This window comes from Pan paniscus, chromosome 15 (assembly GCF_029289425.2).
Source record: "Pan paniscus chromosome 15, NHGRI_mPanPan1-v2.0_pri, whole genome shotgun sequence".
NCBI classification, from domain to species: Eukaryota; Metazoa; Chordata; class Mammalia; order Primates; family Hominidae; genus Pan; species Pan paniscus.
In genome coordinates this window covers 32,373,119-32,393,010 of record NC_073264.2, presented here as the reverse complement: position 1 = coordinate 32,393,010, position 19,892 = coordinate 32,373,119, and the positions used below count along the sequence as shown (strand labels likewise).

General features: G+C 43.3%; 1 protein-coding gene across 3 annotated transcripts in view; it reads right to left on the bottom strand.

Annotated features, from left to right (window-relative positions):
• Positions 1–19,892, bottom strand: part of AP4S1 (adaptor related protein complex 4 subunit sigma 1) — a 70,167-nt gene that overhangs the window by 27,572 nt on the left and 22,703 nt on the right. For all 3 annotated transcript variants that reach the window (XM_003821214.5, XM_055097446.2, XM_003821210.4), the window contains exon 2: positions 2,174–2,382. In XM_003821214.5, the coding sequence (XP_003821262.1) occupies positions 2,174–2,311 (138 nt within the window). In that variant the 5' untranslated portion in view covers positions 2,312–2,382. The remainder of the gene's footprint in view (positions 1–2,173; positions 2,383–19,892) is intronic.

Here is a 19,892-nt window from a genome sequence, read left to right as displayed (position 1 = left end):
TGAAACAGTGTGTGCCATGGCAGGCCAAAGTAGTAATTCAAAGAGGAACTCTGTGATGTCCCAACTGAAAAATCAGTTGAGATGCCAAGGGAGACACATTTGTACCATGTTATTTCTGAGCACTGATGTGGTTTAATATTTGATGATTTAGCACTGGTGCTCACAGGCAGCCCATTATGCAGTGAAATGGAGAACTGACAAAATTAATGCACAAGTTAAACAAGTTTTCTGATTTTCCCTCAGTTGTTGAGTAATTTCCAACAGATTTGGCAAGTTTAGGACTGGATTAAGTAATTCTTTAAATAAAATTCTTCATAAAAATTTTGTTCAAGGGGCCGGGCGTGGTGGCTCATGCCTATAATCCCAGCACTTTAGGAGGCCAAGGCAGGTGGCTCACCTGAGGTCAGGATTTCAAGACCAGCCTGACCAACATGGGGAAACCCTGTCTCTACTAAAAATACAAAATTAGCTGGGCGTTGTGGCACATGCCTGTAATCCCCGCTACCTGGGAGGCTGAGGCAGGAGAATCGCTTGAACCTGGGAGGTGGATGTCGTGGTAAGCCAAGATCGTGCCGTTGCACTCCAGCCTGGGCAAGAGCAAAACTCTGTCTCAAAAAAAAAAAAATATTGTGTTCAAGGTATGAGCTAGGGAAAAAATTCTTTGCAAAATGGACTCAGTTTTTGGCCTGGCACGGTGGCTCATGCCTGTAATTCCAGCACTTTAGGAGGCCGAGGCAGGCAGATCACTTGAGGTCAGGAGTTCGAGACCAGCCTGACCAACATGGTGAAACCCCATCTCTACTAAAAATACAAAAATAAGCTGGGTGTGGTGGCATGAGCCTGTAATCCCAGCTACTCAGGAGGCTGAGGCGGGAGAGTCGCTTGAACCCGGGAAGTGGAGGTTGGTTACAGTGAGCCAAGATGGCATCACTGCACTCCAGCCTGGGTGACAAAGCAAGACTCCATCTCAAAAAAAAAAAAAAAATTGTTCTCACTCATAGGTGGGAATTGAACAATGAGAACACTTGGACACAGGGTGGGGGACATCACAAACCGGGGCCTGTGGTAGGGTGGGGGGAGGGGGAAGGGATAGCATTAGGAGATATACCTAATGTAAATGACGAGTTAACGGGTACAGCACACCAACATGGCACATGTATACATATGTAACAAACCTGCATGTTGTCCACATGTACCCTAGAACTTAAAAGTATAATAAAAAAAACTTTTTTTTAAATTAAAAAAAAAAGGACGCAGTTTTAAAAATTCCTATTTAACCTCCTTTTTTTTTTTTTTTTTGAGACAGAGTTTCGCTCTTGTCGCTCAGGCTGGAGTGCAATGGAGCAATCTTGGCTCACTGCAACCTTTACCTCCCATGTTCAAACAATCCTGCCTCGGCCTCCCCAGTAGCTGGGACTACAGTTGTGCACAATTACGCCCAGCTAATTTTTCACCATGCTGGCCAGGCTGGTCTTGAACTTCTGACCTCTAGTGATCCACCCGCTTCAGCCTCCCAAAGTGCTGGGATTACAGGCGTGAGCCATTGCACCCAGCCTTAACCTCCATTTTGGAAGATGGATAAATTTGTTGTTTCACATGAATTCTTAATTTCCGTTTTCCCCACCTAGATAATCAAATTTGTTTTGTTTTTAAATCACTGGTTTCAGTATTATATTGGTGGTATATTTACAAAAATAATAAGCAGAATAAAACCACCCCATTTGAGAATAATATTATTATCCTCTGGCACAAAATGGGTCTTCAGTATTCACCTCTATACCAATCATCTGATCTTCATTTTTTGGCTTATAGAAAGCTACCTGATACAGGCACTCATGAGAGTTTCAAGGGCTGAATTCATAGGAATGAAAAAAGAAGAGGTGTGTCTATTAGCAGAAGGAAATTTTACTGTCGTTTCCAAGGTGCATTGAGACAAATATGCTGACTTAAATAAGAACCCAAGATTCTTCCAGGTTTTCCTTGTTTTTGTTTTCTTAAAGGGATGTAAAGAGAGCTATGCTTCTTTCAGTTTTTCATTTCACATCACTTATTTTCTTTAGTAGCTGTTGAAGGAATATAGCTCAAAGAAAATGATGGCCCCTGAGACTCAGTAATAACAAATCTGCCAAGGATGAGTTGAATGCAGAGATAAAAGAGAGGACCAGAGACTTACTTGTTCATTGGATCGAGAGAGACAGCTCTTTATGACTTCTGTTTCCAGAAGTGTACGCTTATTAATATCCACATGTTCATAGTACTTAGAAAGTCGAGTCTGCCCTTGTTTATTCACCATGAGGAAAAATTTTATCATTTTTCTTTCCTGGCCAGTATTTTTCCAAATACAGTTCAAAAGTTATGACAAGGGATGGCTGTAACTGGAACCTTGAAGACAAAAACAAACAAAACCAGAAAGGCAAGATCAAATTTCTCAAATAATTATATTAAATGTTTTTATAGATAAACAGTAAATAAAGTAGTAGTAAATATCATCTGATAATATCAGTCTTTATTCCTATGAACTAATTGAGGTTTTAATAAATAAAAACCAGGCCGGGTGCGGTGGCTCATGCCTGTAATCCCAGCACTTTGGGAGGCCGAGGCAGGTGGATCACAAGGTCAGGAGATCGAGACCATCCTGGATAACATGGTGAAACCCCATCTCTACTAAAAATACAAAAAATTAGCTGGGCGTGGTGGCGGGGGCCTGTAGTTCCAACTACTTGAAAGGCTGAGGCAGGAGAATGGCGTGAACCCCGGAGGCGGAGCTTGCAGTGAGCCGAGATTGCGCCACTGCACTCCAGCCTGGGCAACAGAGCGAAACCCTGTCTCAAAAAAATACATAAATAAATAAAATAAAATAAAAAAATAAAAACCAATGGTAAATTTTCATCAGTTATTCTCCAAAATAATTCTGAGCAACTGCAGTACTTCTGTTTCTATTCATTCAATTTACTCATTCATTTTGCTGGGTAACAACGATGTGTCAAGCACCAGAAGAATGTGAAGATGAAATAGTAAGGACTTCTGATCTTCTGATTTTTACATCTAGCAAAGGTGCTAGGTAGGTAAACAACGGCAGTACAAGGTGATGAGTTATAACTGGGACAGGTCCGCTTCCATGGGTGTACAGAAGGGCGGGACAAGGAACATCACAGGAGAGTGAAGAACTGCTTCCCGGAGAAGGGGCACTGATGTGAGGTCGTGAAGAATGAGCTACAGGGGAAGACTGAGGCAGAGAAAACGGGTATGAAAGCTCTGGAAAGTTCACTGGGGCTGCAGTTCAGGGCATGGGAAGAATAGTTGCAGGAAATTAAGCTACTCACATATGATATAATTGGCTTTAGAAGTCATGCTAAGGAATTTGGGCTTTATTTTATGGGCAATGGAGACAAGATCTATAGTAAAGCTTTTCTTTCCTTAGTGGTGGAAATAATAGTAGTGATATCAATTTATCAAATTCCTCCAGGCCCTATAACAGGCTCTGTAAGGTGCTGTGCTGAGCAATTCTCACAATTGTTTGAGGTAGGTACTTCTGTTATCCTTACTTTATTTTTGAGATAGGGCCTCGCTCTGTCACCCAGGCTGGAGTGCAGTGGTGCAATCTCAGCTTACTGCAGCTTCTGCCTCTGGACTCAAGTGATCTCCCCACCTCAGCCTCCTGAATAGCTAGGATTATAAGCATGCACCATCATGTCCAGCTAATTTTTTAACTTTTTGTAGAGATGAGGTTTCACTATATTGCCAGCCGTTCTTGAACACTTAGGCTCAAGTGATCCTCCTGCTTTGGCCTCCCAAAGTGTTGGGATTACGGGCGTGAGCCACCTTATCAAGTCTGTTATCCTTACTTTAAGGTCAAGCAGGTTAAAGTTTAGAAATAAAGACACCCGGTCAGGCGCGGTGGCTCATGCCTGTAATCCCAGCATTTTGGGAGGCCAACGCAGATGGATCATTTGAGGTCAGGAGTTCAAGACCAGCCTGGCCAATATGGTGAATCCTTGGCTCTAGTAAAAATACAAAAATTAACTAGGCATGGTGGTGCACACCTGTAATCCCAGCTACTCAGAAGGCTGAGGCAGGAGAATTGCTTGAATCCGGGAGGCGGAGGTTGCAGTGAGCTGAAATGGTGCCACTGTACTCCAGCTAAGGGAGGAGAATCTCTTGAGCCCGGGAGGTGGAGGTGATAGTGAGCTGAGATTGTGCCACTGCACTCCAGCCTGGGTGACAGAGCAAGACTCTTAAAAAAAAAGAAAAAGAAAAGAAGATACCCAAAGTCACTGCATGACTTTGTGTCAGAGGTGGGCTGCGGTTCAAAGGCCAAGCACATGCATGGATCCATGACACCCCTAACTCATCCTCCTCATTCAGGGGTTCATGCTTGTGCTGTTATGTCTAACTCAGTTGTATTGAATCTCATATTTGTTTCTCTTACACTCAACATAGGTTTTGGAAATATCAATGCAAATGAGCATAATATTCATCAATGGCCAGTCCTTCTTTCATCATGACCACGAGAGCTGGCTGGTCTGGCTCAGCTGACAATATTGTATTCACGTTTTGTGATATCTGTGAGAACCAGTGCAAAAAACTAAGATGAGTAATAGTTCTTAAATGAACTTTAACATTTGAAATTTTAGATTTATAGTAAAGTTGCGAAGATGGCCATTGTTAGCATCTCACATTACCATGGTACATTTGCCAAAACTAAGAAACCAATATTAGTACATTATTATTAACTCCAGACTTTATTTGGAGTTCATCGATTCTTCCACTAATGTCCTCTTTTTGTTCCTGAATCCCATCCAGGATACTATAGTGCATTTAATTGTCATGTTGCTTTAGTCTGTTCTGGTCTGGGACAGTTTCTCAGTCTTCCTCGTTTTTCATGACTTTAACAGTCCTGAGGATACTGGCCCAGGCTGGAGTACAGTGGTACAATCATGGCTCACTATAGCCTTGAACTCCTAGGCTCAAGTGATCCTCTAGCCTCAGTTTCTCAAGTAGCTGGGAGTAGCTGGGACTACAGATACATGTCACTATGCCCAGCTAATTTTTACTTTTATTTATTTTTATTTTTGAGACAGAGTCTCACTCTGTCACCCAGGCTGGAGTGCAATGGTGCAGTCGATCTCAGTTCACTGCAACCTCTGCCTCCTGGGTTCAAGCGATTCTCCTGCCTCGACCTCCTGAGTAGCTAAGATTACAGGTGCCTGCCACCATGCCTTGCTGATTTTTGTATTTTTAGCAGAGACGGGTTTCACCATGTTGTCCAGGCTGGTCTCGAACTCCTGACCTCAAGTGATCTGCCCGCCTCAGCCTCTCAAAGTGCTGGGATTACAGGCATGAGTCACTGCGCTCGGCCTTTATTTTTATTTTTGTAGAGATGGGGGTCTCACTATTTTGCTCAGGCTGGTCCTGAACTCCTGGCCTCAAGGGGTCCTCCTGCCTTAGCCTTCCAAGTGCTGGGATTATAGGCATGAGCCACTGCCTCCAGCCAATATTTGCTTATAACATAAATTCCTAGTGATTTTTTTTTTTTTTTGGAAACGGAGTCTCGTGCTCTGTCCCCCAGGCTGGAATGCAATGGCGTAATCTCGGCTCACTGCAAGCTCCGCCTCCCGGGTTCATGCCATTCTCCTGCCTCAGCCTCCCGAGTAGCTGGGACTACGGGTGCCCGCCACCACACCCAGCTAATTTTTTGTATTTTCAGTAGAGACAAGGTTTCACCATGTTAGCCAGGATGGTCTTGATCTCCTGACCTCGTGATCCGCCTACCTCGGCCTCCCACAGTGCTGGGATTACAGGCGTGAGCCACCGCGCCCGGCCAATTCCTAGTGAACTATTACTGTGTGCTATCAGAGAATCCATTTGATTTCATTAACTTTAGCATCGTCATCTGTTAATGCAAGTATATTAAACTAGAACACAGACCCCTCTGAGAATACAAAGAAAGCTAATGAATCTTTTACAGAAAAATGTGCAAGGAGGTATGTACTTAAATGCTGTAAAAGAACCTCAGGACATCCACAGACTTTCCTGACACCTATCCTGGGCTGTAGGTTGAGAACCCTGAGGAGGGTGATTCCTAAGGTCCTTTAAAAATAAATAGACCTGGCCGGGTGCAGTGGCTCATGCCTGTAATCCCAGTGCTTTGGGAGGCCGAGGAGGGCAGACTGCCTGAGGTCAGGAGTTTAAGAACAGCCTGGTCAACATGGTGAAACCCTATCTCTACTAAAAATACAAAAATTAGCTGGACATGGTGGTGGGCGCCTGTAATCCCAGCTACTTGGGAGCCTGAGGCAGGAGAATCACTTGAACCTGGGAGGTGGAGTTTGCAGTGAGCCGAGATTGTGCCATTGTACTCCAGCCTGGGTGACAAGAGCTAAACTCTGTCTCAGTAAATAAATAAATAAATAAACCTCCAGGATTCAAAAAATCTTCCCATTCACTTTATCACTATTTGCTATATACAAAACATTAAATTTGTGTCTAGAATAAATGAGAAATGATGTAGAATAAATGTGGCATATAGATCAATCTGAAATCTTTGTTAAAAATGCAATTTTACAGCCAGGTGTGGTGGCTCATGCCTGTAATCCCAGCACCGAATTTGGGAGGCCGAGGCGGGCGGATCATGAGGTCAGGAGATTGAGACCATCCTAACCAACATGGTGAAACCCTGTCTCTACTAAAAATACAAAATTAGCTGGGTGTGGTGGCATGCACCTGTAGTCCCAGCTACTCAGGAGGCTGAGACAGGAGAATCACTTGAACCCGGGAGGCAGAGATTGCAGTGAGCTGACATCGCACCACTGCACTCCAGCCTGGTGACAGAGCGAGACTCCATCTCAAAATAAAAAAAAATTGATTTTAATGTATACCTGCAACTGATTCACAAATATTAGGTGTCACTTTTAGCAGGGACCAGTTTCCCAATCTGCTGCTTAGGAGACTGAAAGCGGGGGAGACTATTACAGGGCTAGGTCATCCCAGGTAAGCATTTGCAGCTAGCGATCTTAGCAACAGTTCCTTAGAAGATGTCTGTTAAGAGTCAGTTTGCTAAATGCTCGGCTGTCAGAATACCAGTCAGAGGCTGATTTACAGGGCTTGATCTACTTCACAGCCTCTTTGAGCACAAAACATTAATTATCTGTTTGATGAGGCATCCATGCTTGTTGAAGGGTAGAGTTGACTGCCCAGGCAAGCGGTGGCTCACGCCGGTAATCCCAGCACTTTGGGAGGCTGAGGTGGGCAGATCACCAGGTCAGGGGTTTGAGACCAGCCTGGCCAACATGGTAAAACCCCACTCTCTACTAAAAAATACCAAAATTAGGCCAGACACAGTGGCTCATGCCTGTAATCCCAGCACTTTGGGAGGCTGAGGGAAGTGGATCATTTGAGGTCAGGAGTTCCAGACCTCATGGTGAAACTCGGTCTCTACTAAAATACAAAAAAATTATCTGGGTGTGGTGGCATGCACCTGTAGTCCCAGCTACTCAGGAGGCTGAGGCAGGAGGATTGTTTGAACCCGGGAGGCGGAGGTTGAAGTGTGCCGAGATCGTGCCACTGCACTGCAGCCTGGGTGACAGAGCAAGACTCTGTCTCAAAAAGAAAAACAAAAAAGTGGAGTCAAGACTCTCCTTTATGATTCTCCATATTTCACTAGATGCCTGAATGTCCTTTATTCATGTGTCATCCCATGCATCTAGCGAAATAAGCAGATTGCATGGAAGAACAGGACCTTTGGTGAATGAGTGGTTCTTGGACTAATCAGAATCCCAGCAAATACAGAGGCTGGGGAACACCACGATAGAGGGTGGGTCCCACTATGCACTGAGCTAAGCAGCTAAGTCAAGCTGAAACCAGCAAGTATTTTTTTCTTTGGGGATTTTGCCTGCTTGAGGAGACAGGAGAAGGCATTGCTTAAAAGCTCAGACTTGAGTAAGACAGACCTGGCTCAAGTCTTGGCTTTGCCACGTACCTGCCATGTGACGCTTAAGTTGCTTGGGTTTTTTGAACCCCAGGGGGATGGCTACCTCTGAGGTGTGAGAGTGAGATAGGTAACACAAACAGCACTTAGCAAAGGCGCTGGTCTACAGTAAATATTCACTTTACAACTGAGCTGTTTTCATTACAGTCAACCCTTGGTATGCAGGGTATTGTTTCCGGGACTGCCCTGACTATAACCAAATCCGTGCATATTCAAGTCCCACAGTAGGCCCTGTGGAACCTACCTACACAAAAATCAGCCCCATATAACTGGGGTTTTGCATGCCACAAACACTGTATTTTCCATCTGTGTTTGGTTGGAAAAAAAGGTGCATATAAATGGATCCGTGCAGTTCAAGCCTGTGTTGTTCAAGAGTCAACTGTATTATTTCCTTGCTGCAACTAGAAACAACATTATGATATAATACTTGGACTAAGTTTTATATATATATAAAAATATATATACATAAATATATATAAATATATATACATATATACATAAAAATATATAAATATATATACATATGCACATAAATACATATAAATATATATACATATATATACATAAATACATATATATACATAAATAAATATATATATATATATTTTTGTCCTCCCAGCTCATTTCTTGTTTCCTAAGCCCTATCAGACAGGTGGTTATCTTACAGCAATTCTAAACACTAAGCTGTAAAGAGCCAGGCCCAGTGTGGCCAAGCCTGGGGTTGTTGCCTTCATTTATCTAGACCAGCTCAGCTGGAGATATAACAGCTGTGCCATGGGGGAGGCCCGTGGCCATTCACTCCCTTTTCCAGGAAGATAAGCTCATGGCTGTGGGTTGGATTGCAACATACTCTGTGGTGTTTAATCATTTGGTATTAACTGCTGCTTTTATTTGCCTCACAAATTATTGTCAGTAAATTACGGCAGGTTACCAGGAAGCTAAGATTACCATCCTTTCTTTTACTCCATTTCAGCAAAGTTACTTGAAAACCATCTTTATGATAGTTAGAAATTATAATTCTATACCTTGGATTTCAACTGCCAGGTAAAAGGAAAAAAATGTCTCAAAGGTACTCATGGCCAAACCTTTGCCTTTAAATGTCCTGCTTGCATTAAGTGGTAAAATGAGATGTAAAAAGATCTCACTGAGGTGTTACAACAAGGGATCAAATTGGTTTCTACCTTACAAGCACAGCATTCCTTCCCACTGACTTCAAGAACAAGGATGACAAATAAGGACATGTTGAATTGATATTCATTAGGATGTTAAGTTTTGAAAAGAGTAAATGAAGGCTTCTAAAGACTTGCATATATCTTTCTTTTCTTGCATGCTCTTAAACATTAGACAATTTTAACTGTAGCATGATGCAGTGGTAAAAAACTAGAAAAACACAACTGTAAACTATTTTTACTATAGAATATACAATGCCAAAATAAACAATGTGGAGACTCAAGAGACAAGTACACATCTGAGAACTGAAGATGAATGCTGTAAGCACCTATCATGGTTATTAATCATCAAGGAGGAGGGAGATGAAATAATTATGAAACTGAGGTAGGACAGTAAGAAGGGAATATGCTTAGACAAGTGTTGGGAGTGGTCAGGGAGCAGGTATGAACTTCCTGTTTTAAACTATTTGCATTTAACGACACACAAGGGGCCAGGTGTGGTGGCTCACACCTATAATTGCAGCACTTTGAGAGGCCATGGTGGGAGGATAGCTTGAGCCCAGAAGTTGGGGACCAGCCTGGGAAATACAGTGAGACGCCATGTCTACTAAAAAAAAAGGAAAAAAAAAAAAAAGCCAGGCATCGCGGTGTGTACCTATAGTCCCAGCTACTTAGGAAGCTGAGGTGGGAGGACTGCTTGTGCCCAGGAATTGGAGGCAGTGGTGAGCTATGATCACAACACCGCACTCCTACTCTGGCCTGGGCAACAGAGCAAGATCCTATCTCTAAACACACACACACACACACACACACACACAGAGATGGGGAAGATGTTTTGATGACCAGGAAGGAAGTCAGTAGATGCTACAGGCAAAAGCTTGTGTGAATGTGTGTATATACATCAAGGAAGAAGAAAGAAGGCAACTTCATTGGGGAAAGCATTTCACAAATGGTGCTAGGATGCCCTAGCAAGGGAATCTAGAAAACCCCGAGAGGAAAAGAAGGTTAAGGTTACTTAGAGCGGGAATCAAACAAGCATTTTCCTTGGATTAGCATGAACATGCTTTCAAGACTAGTGAGACTGGTAGATTCAGAGTAGAATACGGGGCCAGGCGAGGTGGTTCATGCCTGTAATCCCAGCACTTTGCGAGGCCGAGGTGGGCGGATCACCTGAGGCCAGGAGTTGAAGACCAGCCTAGGCAATATAGGAGACCATGCCTCTACAACAAAAAACAAACAAGCGAAAAAACAAGAGCTGGGAGTGGTGGTTCATGTCTGTAATCCCAGCTACTTGGGAGAGTAAGGCTGAGATCAGGAATTCTAGGCTACAGTGAGCTATGATCACTCCACTGCACTCCAGCCTGGGTGACAGATGGAGACCCTATCTCTAAAAAAAAAAAAAAACAACTGGCTGGGTGCAGTCGCTCACGCCTGTAATCCCAGTACTTTGGGAGGCCAAGGCAGGTGGATCACTTGAGGTCAGGAATTCGAGACCAGCCTGGCTAACATTGTGAACCCCCTTCTCTACTAAAAATACAAAAAAATTAGCCAGGCGTGTTGTCGGGTGCCTGTAATCATAGCTACTTGAGAGGCTAAGGCAGGAGAATCACTTGAACCCAGGAGGCGGAGGTTGCAGTAAGCCGAGACTGCGCCACTGTACTCTAGCCTGGGCGACAGAGCAAGACTTCGTCTCCAAAAAATAAATAAATAAAATAAAAATAAAATAAACCAAAACAACATAAAAGTAGAATATGCTCAGATCCATGTCCCAGCAACCACATGATGTAAACTTAATGCCCAGAGAAAAGAGATTGAAGAGGCTGAACGAAGTACACATTGAATTGAGCAGGTATTATATTTCTGATGGCGTATTTCTGGGAGTTAGACCTAGGAGAGTCTTTACAGATTGTCATATCCAAAGATAGCAAATGGGTTTCAACTTGGGTGTCAACTGTGACTAACTGTTAATAGCTGCTTTGGGAAGGATTCTGGAGCTGCTTCCAGGTTCAAAACAAAAGGATGGCAGGTCAGTTGTAGGTTAGGAAGCAGGGAGTGGCAACATATGCACCTTATATTTGTCATCCCTGAGGTGTATTCCCTTCATTTTGTAGATGGGAAAACTGATCAGAGATGTAGAGTGAAGTCCTGAATTCTGCTCCCCTGACTCATACTACAATGCTGTCTTTAATCTATCACATTGCCTCACTCTACATATCAGTGTCATTAAATGTTCACTTAAGCTTTTTTTTGTTCTGTTTTTTGAGACAGGGTCTTACTCTGTCACCCAGGCTGGAGTATAGTGGCACAATCACAGCTCACTGCAACCTTGACCTCCCAGGCTCAAGCAATCCTCCCACCTCAGCCCCCCAGGTAGCTGGGACTACAGGTGCACACCACCACGCCCAGCTAACTTTTGTATATTTTGTAAGGGCGGGGTTTCCAGTTGCCCAGTCTAGTCTTGAACTCCTGGACTTAAGTGATTCACATGCCTCAGCTTCACTAAGTGCTAGGATTATAGACGTGAGACATTGAGCCCAGCCAAATGTTCACTTGAGCTTAATGAGCATTAACTTCAGGTAGCTTTGGAAGTGATCCAGTCATTATTCTCTTTTCTAACACTGCTGCACAATTAATCTGGAAAATGCCAAACGAATCACTGCATGAAAAAGTACAGTATAGGCTGGGCACGGTGGCTCACGCCTGTAATCCCAGCATTTTGGAAGGCCAAGGCGGGTGGATAACCTGAGGTCAGGAGTTCGAGACCAGTGTGGCCAACATGGCGAAACCCCATCTCTACTAAAAGTACAAAGATTAGCTGGGTGTGGTGGCGGACATCTGTAATCCTAGCTACTCAGGAGGCTGAGGCAGGAGAATCGCCTGAACCCAGGAGGCGGAGGTTGCAGTGAGCTGAGATCGCGCCACTGCACTCCAGCCTGGGCGACAAGAGCGAGACTCCATCTCAAAAAAAAAAAGAAAGAAAAGAAAAAAAACAAGTATGGTATGTAGCCAGGTACATGCATCCATAGTATTAGCTACTTGGAAGGCTAAGGTGGGAAGATTGGTTGAGCCCAAGAGTTTGAGGCTGCTGTACACTATGATCATGCCTGTGAATAGCCACTGCATTCCAGCCTGGGCAACAGAGAAAGACCTCGTCTCTAAAGAGAAAACAAAAAGTAGAGTATGTAGATTTAGAAATGAAAATGATAAGGCCGGGCACGGTGGCTCATGCCTGTAATCCTAGCACTTTGGGAGGCCGAGGCGGGCAGATCACTTGAGGTCAGGAGTTCAAAACCAGCCTGGCCAACATGGTGAAACTTCATCTCTACTAAAAATAAAAAAAATTAGCCAGGCGTGGTGGTGGGCGCCTGTAATCCCAGCTACTTGGGAGGTTGAGGCAGGGGAATCGCTTGAACCCAGGAGGCTGAGGTTGCAGTGAGTCGAGATCATGCCACTGCACTCCAGCCTGGGTAACAGAGTGAGACTCCGTCTCAAAAAAACAAAAAAAAAAAAAAAGAAAAAAGAAAAAAAAAAAAAAAGAAAATGATAGTTGATGATAATTAACATTCTTTCTAGTTCTAAATGCTTTTTATGTACCCCAGAATCATAATATTGTAATAATACACACACACAAACACTAAGGTAATATCAGACAAAAACATTTCTTTTTTGCCTCCTGAAAAGTGATTTAAATAAAATCCCCAAAGTTAAAAAGCAAATTTTCACCCAGAAAACATGTAGTACTAGTACAGTATAGTTTAATAGTCAAGAGCATGAACTGGAGCCTGACTGCTTGGCTCTACTACTTAGTGGCTTTGTGACCCTGGACAAGATACTTAATCTTTTAGAACTCAGTCTTCTGTACAATGGCCACAGTAACAGTACTCACTTCCTAGGTTGTTGTGAGAATTAAAGGAGTTAGGATATGTAACATTCCTAGAACAGGCTAGGCAGTTGGCACACAGCGAGTGCTACATAAGGATTAGCCAGTGTCATCATGATAACATGTTGTCTTTTCCCTGGTGAAGCTTTTCCTGCCTATTCCAATCCTCTCTTCCCAACTACAAAGAGCTGATAATCCTGTCTGTAGTCTATATAATAACCATTTTATTGCATGTTGAGGTCTCCTACCAGAAAAGCAATTTAGACTTTTAAAGCTGTGACTGTGAGAGAAAGATTTTACATTGTGGCCCAGTATACAAATATATATAATGTAAATGTGAGATGTAATATATATATATATAATGTAATATATATATTTAATTATTTACATGATATACAGAGATATACCTTGACAGTTTTGAAGAGTGTTGGTCAGGTATTTTAAGGAATGTCCCCTTATTGAGATTTGTCTGATGTTATTATTAGACAGAGGTTATGTCTTTTTGGGAGAAAGAGCACAGAGGTAAAGTGCCATTTGCATCATATCATGTCAAAGGCACATACTATCAGTATGACCTGTCACTGTTTTTTGTTTGTTTTTTTTTTTTTGAGACAGAGTCTTGCTCTATCACCCAGGCTACAGTGTAGTGGTGCAATCATGGCTCACTGCAGCTTTGAGCTCCCAGCCTCCGGTGATCCTCCCACATCAGCCTCCAGAGTAGCTGGGACTAGAGGCACGTACCTCCATGCCCTGCTAATTTTATTTTATTTAATTAATTTATTTTTTTGAGACAGAGTCTTGCTCTGTCACCCAGGCCAGAGTGCAGTGGCGCAATCTTGGCTCACTGCAACCTCTGCCTAAACCCTCCAGGGTTCAAGCGATTCTCCTGCCTCAGCCTCCCAAGTAGCTGGGACTACAGGTGCCTGCCACCACGCCTGGCTAATTTTTGTATTTTTAGTAGAGACAGGGTTTCACCATATCGGCCAGGCTGGCCCCAAACTCCTGATCTTGTGATCCGCCCACCTCAGCCTCCCAAAGTGCTGGGATTACAGGCATGAGTCACTGGGCCCGGCCCATGCCCTGCTAATTAAAAAAAAATTTTTTTGTAGACACGGGGTCTTGCTATGTTGCCCAGGTCATTTGTTTATTTACTCAATTATTAATTTATGTAAGTATGGCCTCACAGATATTTTATTTTATACTATGGGTTATAATATAATATGACCAACTGATTTTTAATTTCAGAACTTGCTAACAGACTGAGTCAAAGTTTGAAAAACACTATACCAGAACGTGAACTTCTTCTAGTGGGTAGAATCTATACCTTACTTCAGATCCTCACACAGTGCCTAGTATACAATGAGCATCCAATAAATGTTAACTGAATAAATGAAAGAATGAATGAAAGCTTTTTCTAGCAATAACTTTTCCTTTAAAAAAGTCACATAAGTATTCCAACAAAGCAGACATATAAAATACCCTCATATCCTGTTCCTGCCCTGAATCCCATTCATTTTCCCAAAGATATATCCAATGTTTTTAAGTTTAGTGCCTATCCTTTTAGACCTCCTCTGTACATCATGTAAATATGTATGCAGATGTAGCAACTTTATTATTTTTTTAAACATAAATGTGATAAATTGATGAACTCTAAAATGTCTTAGCAACTATTCTCTTCTGGTATCTTTAAATGAACCCATTCCACTCACAAGCCCTGGCTGGATCCTATAAAAGGTTACTAAAGGCCAGACATGGTAGCTCATGTCTTCAATCCCAGCACTTGAGAGGTTGAGGCAGCATGATCACTTGAGGCCACAAGTTTAAGACCAGCCTGGGCAACATAATGACACTGTCTCTACAAAAAGAAAAAAAAAAAAAAAAAGAAAAAAGTCACTAAAAAGATGTGTTTTAGAATTTAGAATTCATCCAAAGGACCTCCCATTTCCCAACCCAGCTCAGGCTTTCGGTTCCCTTCATTTGATCCAGTGCCTTGGCCCCCATTCCTTCTCTGGCCTCTGTTCTTCGTGACTTGCTTTGGATTTCTTCTTCCAGCTCTGGCTTGGGCAATATTCCAGGACTTGACCTTTGGTATCTGCCCTCTGGCCATCATCTCGGGGGCCTATGGCACCCAGCCCTTGCACTGTCAACTGCGAGTAATATCTACCTTACTGACTGATGGAGAAAATTAAATGAGGCAAATGACATAATTGTTGTAAAAACATTTAGCACAAGGCCGGACACGGTGGCTCATGCCTGTAATCCCAACACTTTGGGAGGCTGAAGTGGGTGGATCACCTGGGGTCTGGTGTTCAAGACCAGCCTGGCCAACATAGTGAAAACTCGTCTCTAATAAAAGTACAAAAATTAGCTGGGCATGGTGGTGGGTGCCTATAATCCCAGCTACTTGGGAGGCTGAGGCATGAGAATCGCTTGCACCCAGGAGGCAGAGGTTGCAGTGAGCTGAGACCTTGCCATTGCACTCCAGCCTGGGCAACAAAAGCGAAACTCCATCTCAAAAAAAAAAAAAAAAAAAAAAAAATTTAGCACACTGACTTCTTTCCTTTCCTCCTTTCTTGTATTAAATTAGGGAAAAAGTACTGATAAGTCTACAGGGAAATAGATATGTATATTTACACATTTTTACTGGTCTTTTAAATTGCTATACACTTTCTGCCATGTAACCTGCTAGAATGCAACAACAAATCATGAAAATGATTGATTCTACCTTTTTTTTTTTTTTTTTGAGAGGGAGTCTTGCTCTTGTCACCCAGGCTGGAGTGCAATGGCACAATTTTGGCTCAGTGTAACCTCCATCTCCCAGGTTCAAGTGATTCTCCTGCCTCAGCCTCCCAAGTAGCTGGGATTACAGGCACTCACCACCATGCCTGCCTAATTTTTTTTGTATTTTTAGTAGAAAAGGGGTTTCACCATGTTGGCCAGGCTGGTCTCGAACTCCTGACCTCAGGTGATCTGCCCGCCTTGGCCTTCCAAAGTGCTGGGATTACAAGTGTGAGACACCATGCTTGGCCAATGATTTTACCTTTTAACTCAAGCATCCCAGTCTTAGGAATTTATCCTAAGGTATAATTAAAATCTATATGCATAAAAATGTTTATAACATTATAAATAGTGAAACATGGAGCAAGCGCAGATACTACAAACTGAGAATTGTTAATACCAACTTCATGTCTTTGTTTTTCCCCGAGAGGGTCTCACTCTATCACCAAAGCTGGAGTGCAGTGGCGCAATCATGGCTCACTGCAGCCTCGATGTCCCCTGGTTCAGGTGATACTCCCACTTCAGCCTCCCTAGTGGTTGTGACTCTAGGCACACGTCATCACACCTAACTAATTTTTGTATTTTTTGTAAAGATGAGGTTTTGCCGTCTTGCCCAGGCTGGTCTTGAACTCCTGGGCTCAAGTAATCCTCCTGCGTTGGCCTCCCAAAGTGCTGGCATTATAGGAGTGAGTCATCTCACCCGGCCATGTCTTTTAATTATTAAAATGAATATGGACTGGGCATCGTGGCTCATGCCTATAATCCCAGCACTTTGGGAAGCTGACGTGGGTGGATCACTTGAGTTCGGGAGTTTGAAACCAGCTTGGCCAACATGGCTAAACCCCGGCTCTACTAAAAATACAAAAATTAGCCAGGTGTGGTAGTGCATGCCTGTGATCCCAGCTACTCCGGAGGCTGAGGCAGGGGAATTGCCTGAACCCGGGAGGGGGAAGTTACAGTGTGCTGAGATCACACCACTGCACTCCAGCCTGTGTGACACAGGAAGACTCTGTCTCATAAATAAATAAATAAATTGAATATGCAAACTCTGTAAAAGAATGGGGAAACGTATATAAATAATGTTAAGTCACAAAATCAAAATGCCAAATTCTACATTCACATGGATTACAACTATGCAAAGTGAACATCTAAATAGATAAAGATTTTTGTATTTTTTTATATTTTTAGTAGAGACAGTGTTTCTCCATGTTGGTCAGGCTGGTCTCGAACTCTCGACCTCAGGTGATCTGCCCTCCTCGGTCTCCCAAAGTGCTGGGATTACAGGCGTGAGCCACAGTGCCTGCAACAATTCTTAAGTTTTAAACTGCAAGCTGTTCTGAGTAGCATGATGAAGTTTTGTGCCATCCTGCTCTGCTGTGCCTGGGATGTGAATATCCCCTTTGTCCAGCATATCTACACCGTATTTTTTTTTTTTTTTTTTTTTTTGAGACACGGTCTTGCTCTGTCACCTAGGCTGGAGTGCACTGGTGCAAACACAGCTCACTGCAGCCTTGACTCCCTGGGCTCAAGGGATCTTCCTGTCGCAGCCTCCTGTGTAGCTGAGACCACAGGCATGCACCACCACACCCAGCTAACTTTTTTATTTTCTTGTGGAGATGGGGTCTTGCTTTGTTGCCTAGGCTGGTTTTGAACTCCTGGGCTCAAGCGATCCTCCTGCTCCAGCCTCTTGAAGTGCTGGAATACAGTCATGGGCCACCGAGCCCAGCCAATCATGAGAAAATACATTAGACAAACCCAATTTGAGAGACATTCTCACCAGTATTCCCCAAAACTGCCACAGTCATGAAAAACAAGAAAAGACTAAAAAACCATCACAGTCCAGAGAAGACTAAGGAAATAAGATGACTAAATGCAACATGGTATCGTGGAGGGGAGCCCGGAATAGAAAACGGACTAATGAAAAAACTGGTGAAATGTGAACAAAATCTGAGTTTAGTTATAATAATGCTATCCACGTTAATTTGTTATATTTGATACATGTATCATGGTAATGTGAGAGGATAACATTAGGGGAGATGGGCAAGGGTATACGAAAATTCTCTGTATTATCTTCACAACCTTTGTAAATCTAAAATTATTCCAAATACTCAAACCTGTAATCCCAGATACTTGGGAGGCTGAGGTGGGAGAATTGCTTGAGGCCAGGAGTTTGAGACCAGCCTCATAGCAAGACCCTGTCTCTAAACAATAAAATAAATAAAATAATTCCAAATAAAAAGTTAGTTTTTTTTAAAGCAGAGATCAGAGAGATATAAGTATTCATATTAAAGTGAAGATGGGGTAACACTGAAGAACACTCCAAGTAAAAAAATAAACAAATAGGCCGGGCACGGTGGCTCACGCCTATAATCCCAGCATTTTGGGAGGCTGAGGCGGGCAGATCACCTGAGGTCAGGAGTTCCTTCGAGACCAGCCTGGCTAACATGGTGAAACCGTTTCTACTAAAAATACAAAAATTAGGACAGGTGTGGTGGCTCACGCCTGTAATCCCAGCACTTTGGGAGGCCAAGGCAGGTGGATCACCTGAGGTCAGGAGTTCGAGACCAGCCTGACCAACATGGTGAAACCTTGTCTCTACTAAAAGTACAAAAATTAGCAGGGTGTGGTGGCGCATGCCGGTAATCCCAGCTACTCAGGAGGCTGAGACAGGAGAACTGCTTGAACCTGGGAAGTGGAGGTTGCAGTGAGCCGAGATCATGCCACTGCACTCCAGTCTAGGCGACAGAGGGAGACTCCTCCAAAACCAAACAAAAAATAATAAATAAATAAAGTTAAGAGGGCACCGGGAATGGCGTCCATGCCTGTAATCCCAGTGCTTTGGGAGGCCAAGGGTGGCAGATCGCTTGAGCCCAGGAGTTCGAGATCAGACTGGGCAACATGATGAAACCCTGACTCTACAAAACATGCAAAAAAATTAGCCGTGTATGGTGGCCCACGCAGAGGTTGCAGTGAGCCGAGATTGTGCCACTGTACTCCAGCCTGGGTGACAGAGAAAGACCGTGTTTCAAAATAAACAAACAAATAAATAAAAATTTTAAAAAATAAAGTGAAGAGGGCTTGTTTGTGTGTGTGTCTGAGTATATAAGTCTACATGCACCTTTATGGTTATACTGTTTAAATATTTAAATTTTTACCAGTATAATGCAGATGTTTAGGCTTGAGGGTAATTTATGTGTGTGTGTGTATATGTGTGTGTACATATATATACATATATATATATATATTTTTTTTTTTTTTTTTTTTTGAGACCGAGTCTTGCTCTGTCACCCAGGCTGGAGTGCAGTGGTGCGATCTCGGCTCACTGCCAGCTCTGCCTCCCGGGTTCACACCATTCTCCTGCCTCAGCCTCCCGAGTAGCTGGGGCTACAGGCACCCGCCACCACGCCTGGCTAATTTTTTGTATTTTTTAGTAGAGACAGGGTTTCACCGTGTTAGCCAGGATGGTCTCGATCTCCTGACCTTGTGATCCGCCCGCCTCGACCTCCCAAAGTGTTGGGATTACAGGCGTGAGCCACCACGCCCGGCATGCCTGGCTAATTTTTGTAGAAATGGGTTTTTAGTTGTTTTTTTTTTGTAGAGATGGGGTTTCACCATGTTGGCCAGGCTGGTCTTGAACTCCTGACCTAGGGTGATCTGCCCTGCCTCCCAAAGTGCTGGGATTACAGGCGTGAGCCACTGTGCCTGGACATTAGTCAGGGTTCTCTAGAGGGACAGAACTAATAGGATAGTCCTACACAAACATATAGGTATTATGAATAATTTCTTTCATTTGGTCATGGATCTGGCTGGTTGGGTGGTAGCCTCCTCCCTCAAAGCCACAGGGTGTCTCTCCCAAAGTTGAAAATGTTTTCAGCAGATATGGAAGAACCATTATTTTGTCAAGCACTTACCAGCACGTGGCTAGATTTGTTTTTTTGTTTTGTTTTTTTTTTTTTGGAGACAGAGTCTCACTGTCACCCAGGCTGGAGTGCAATGACGCAATCTTGGCTCACTGTAAACTCTGCTTCTTGAGGTCATGTGATTCTCCTCCCTCAGCCTCCCAAGTAGCTGGGATTAC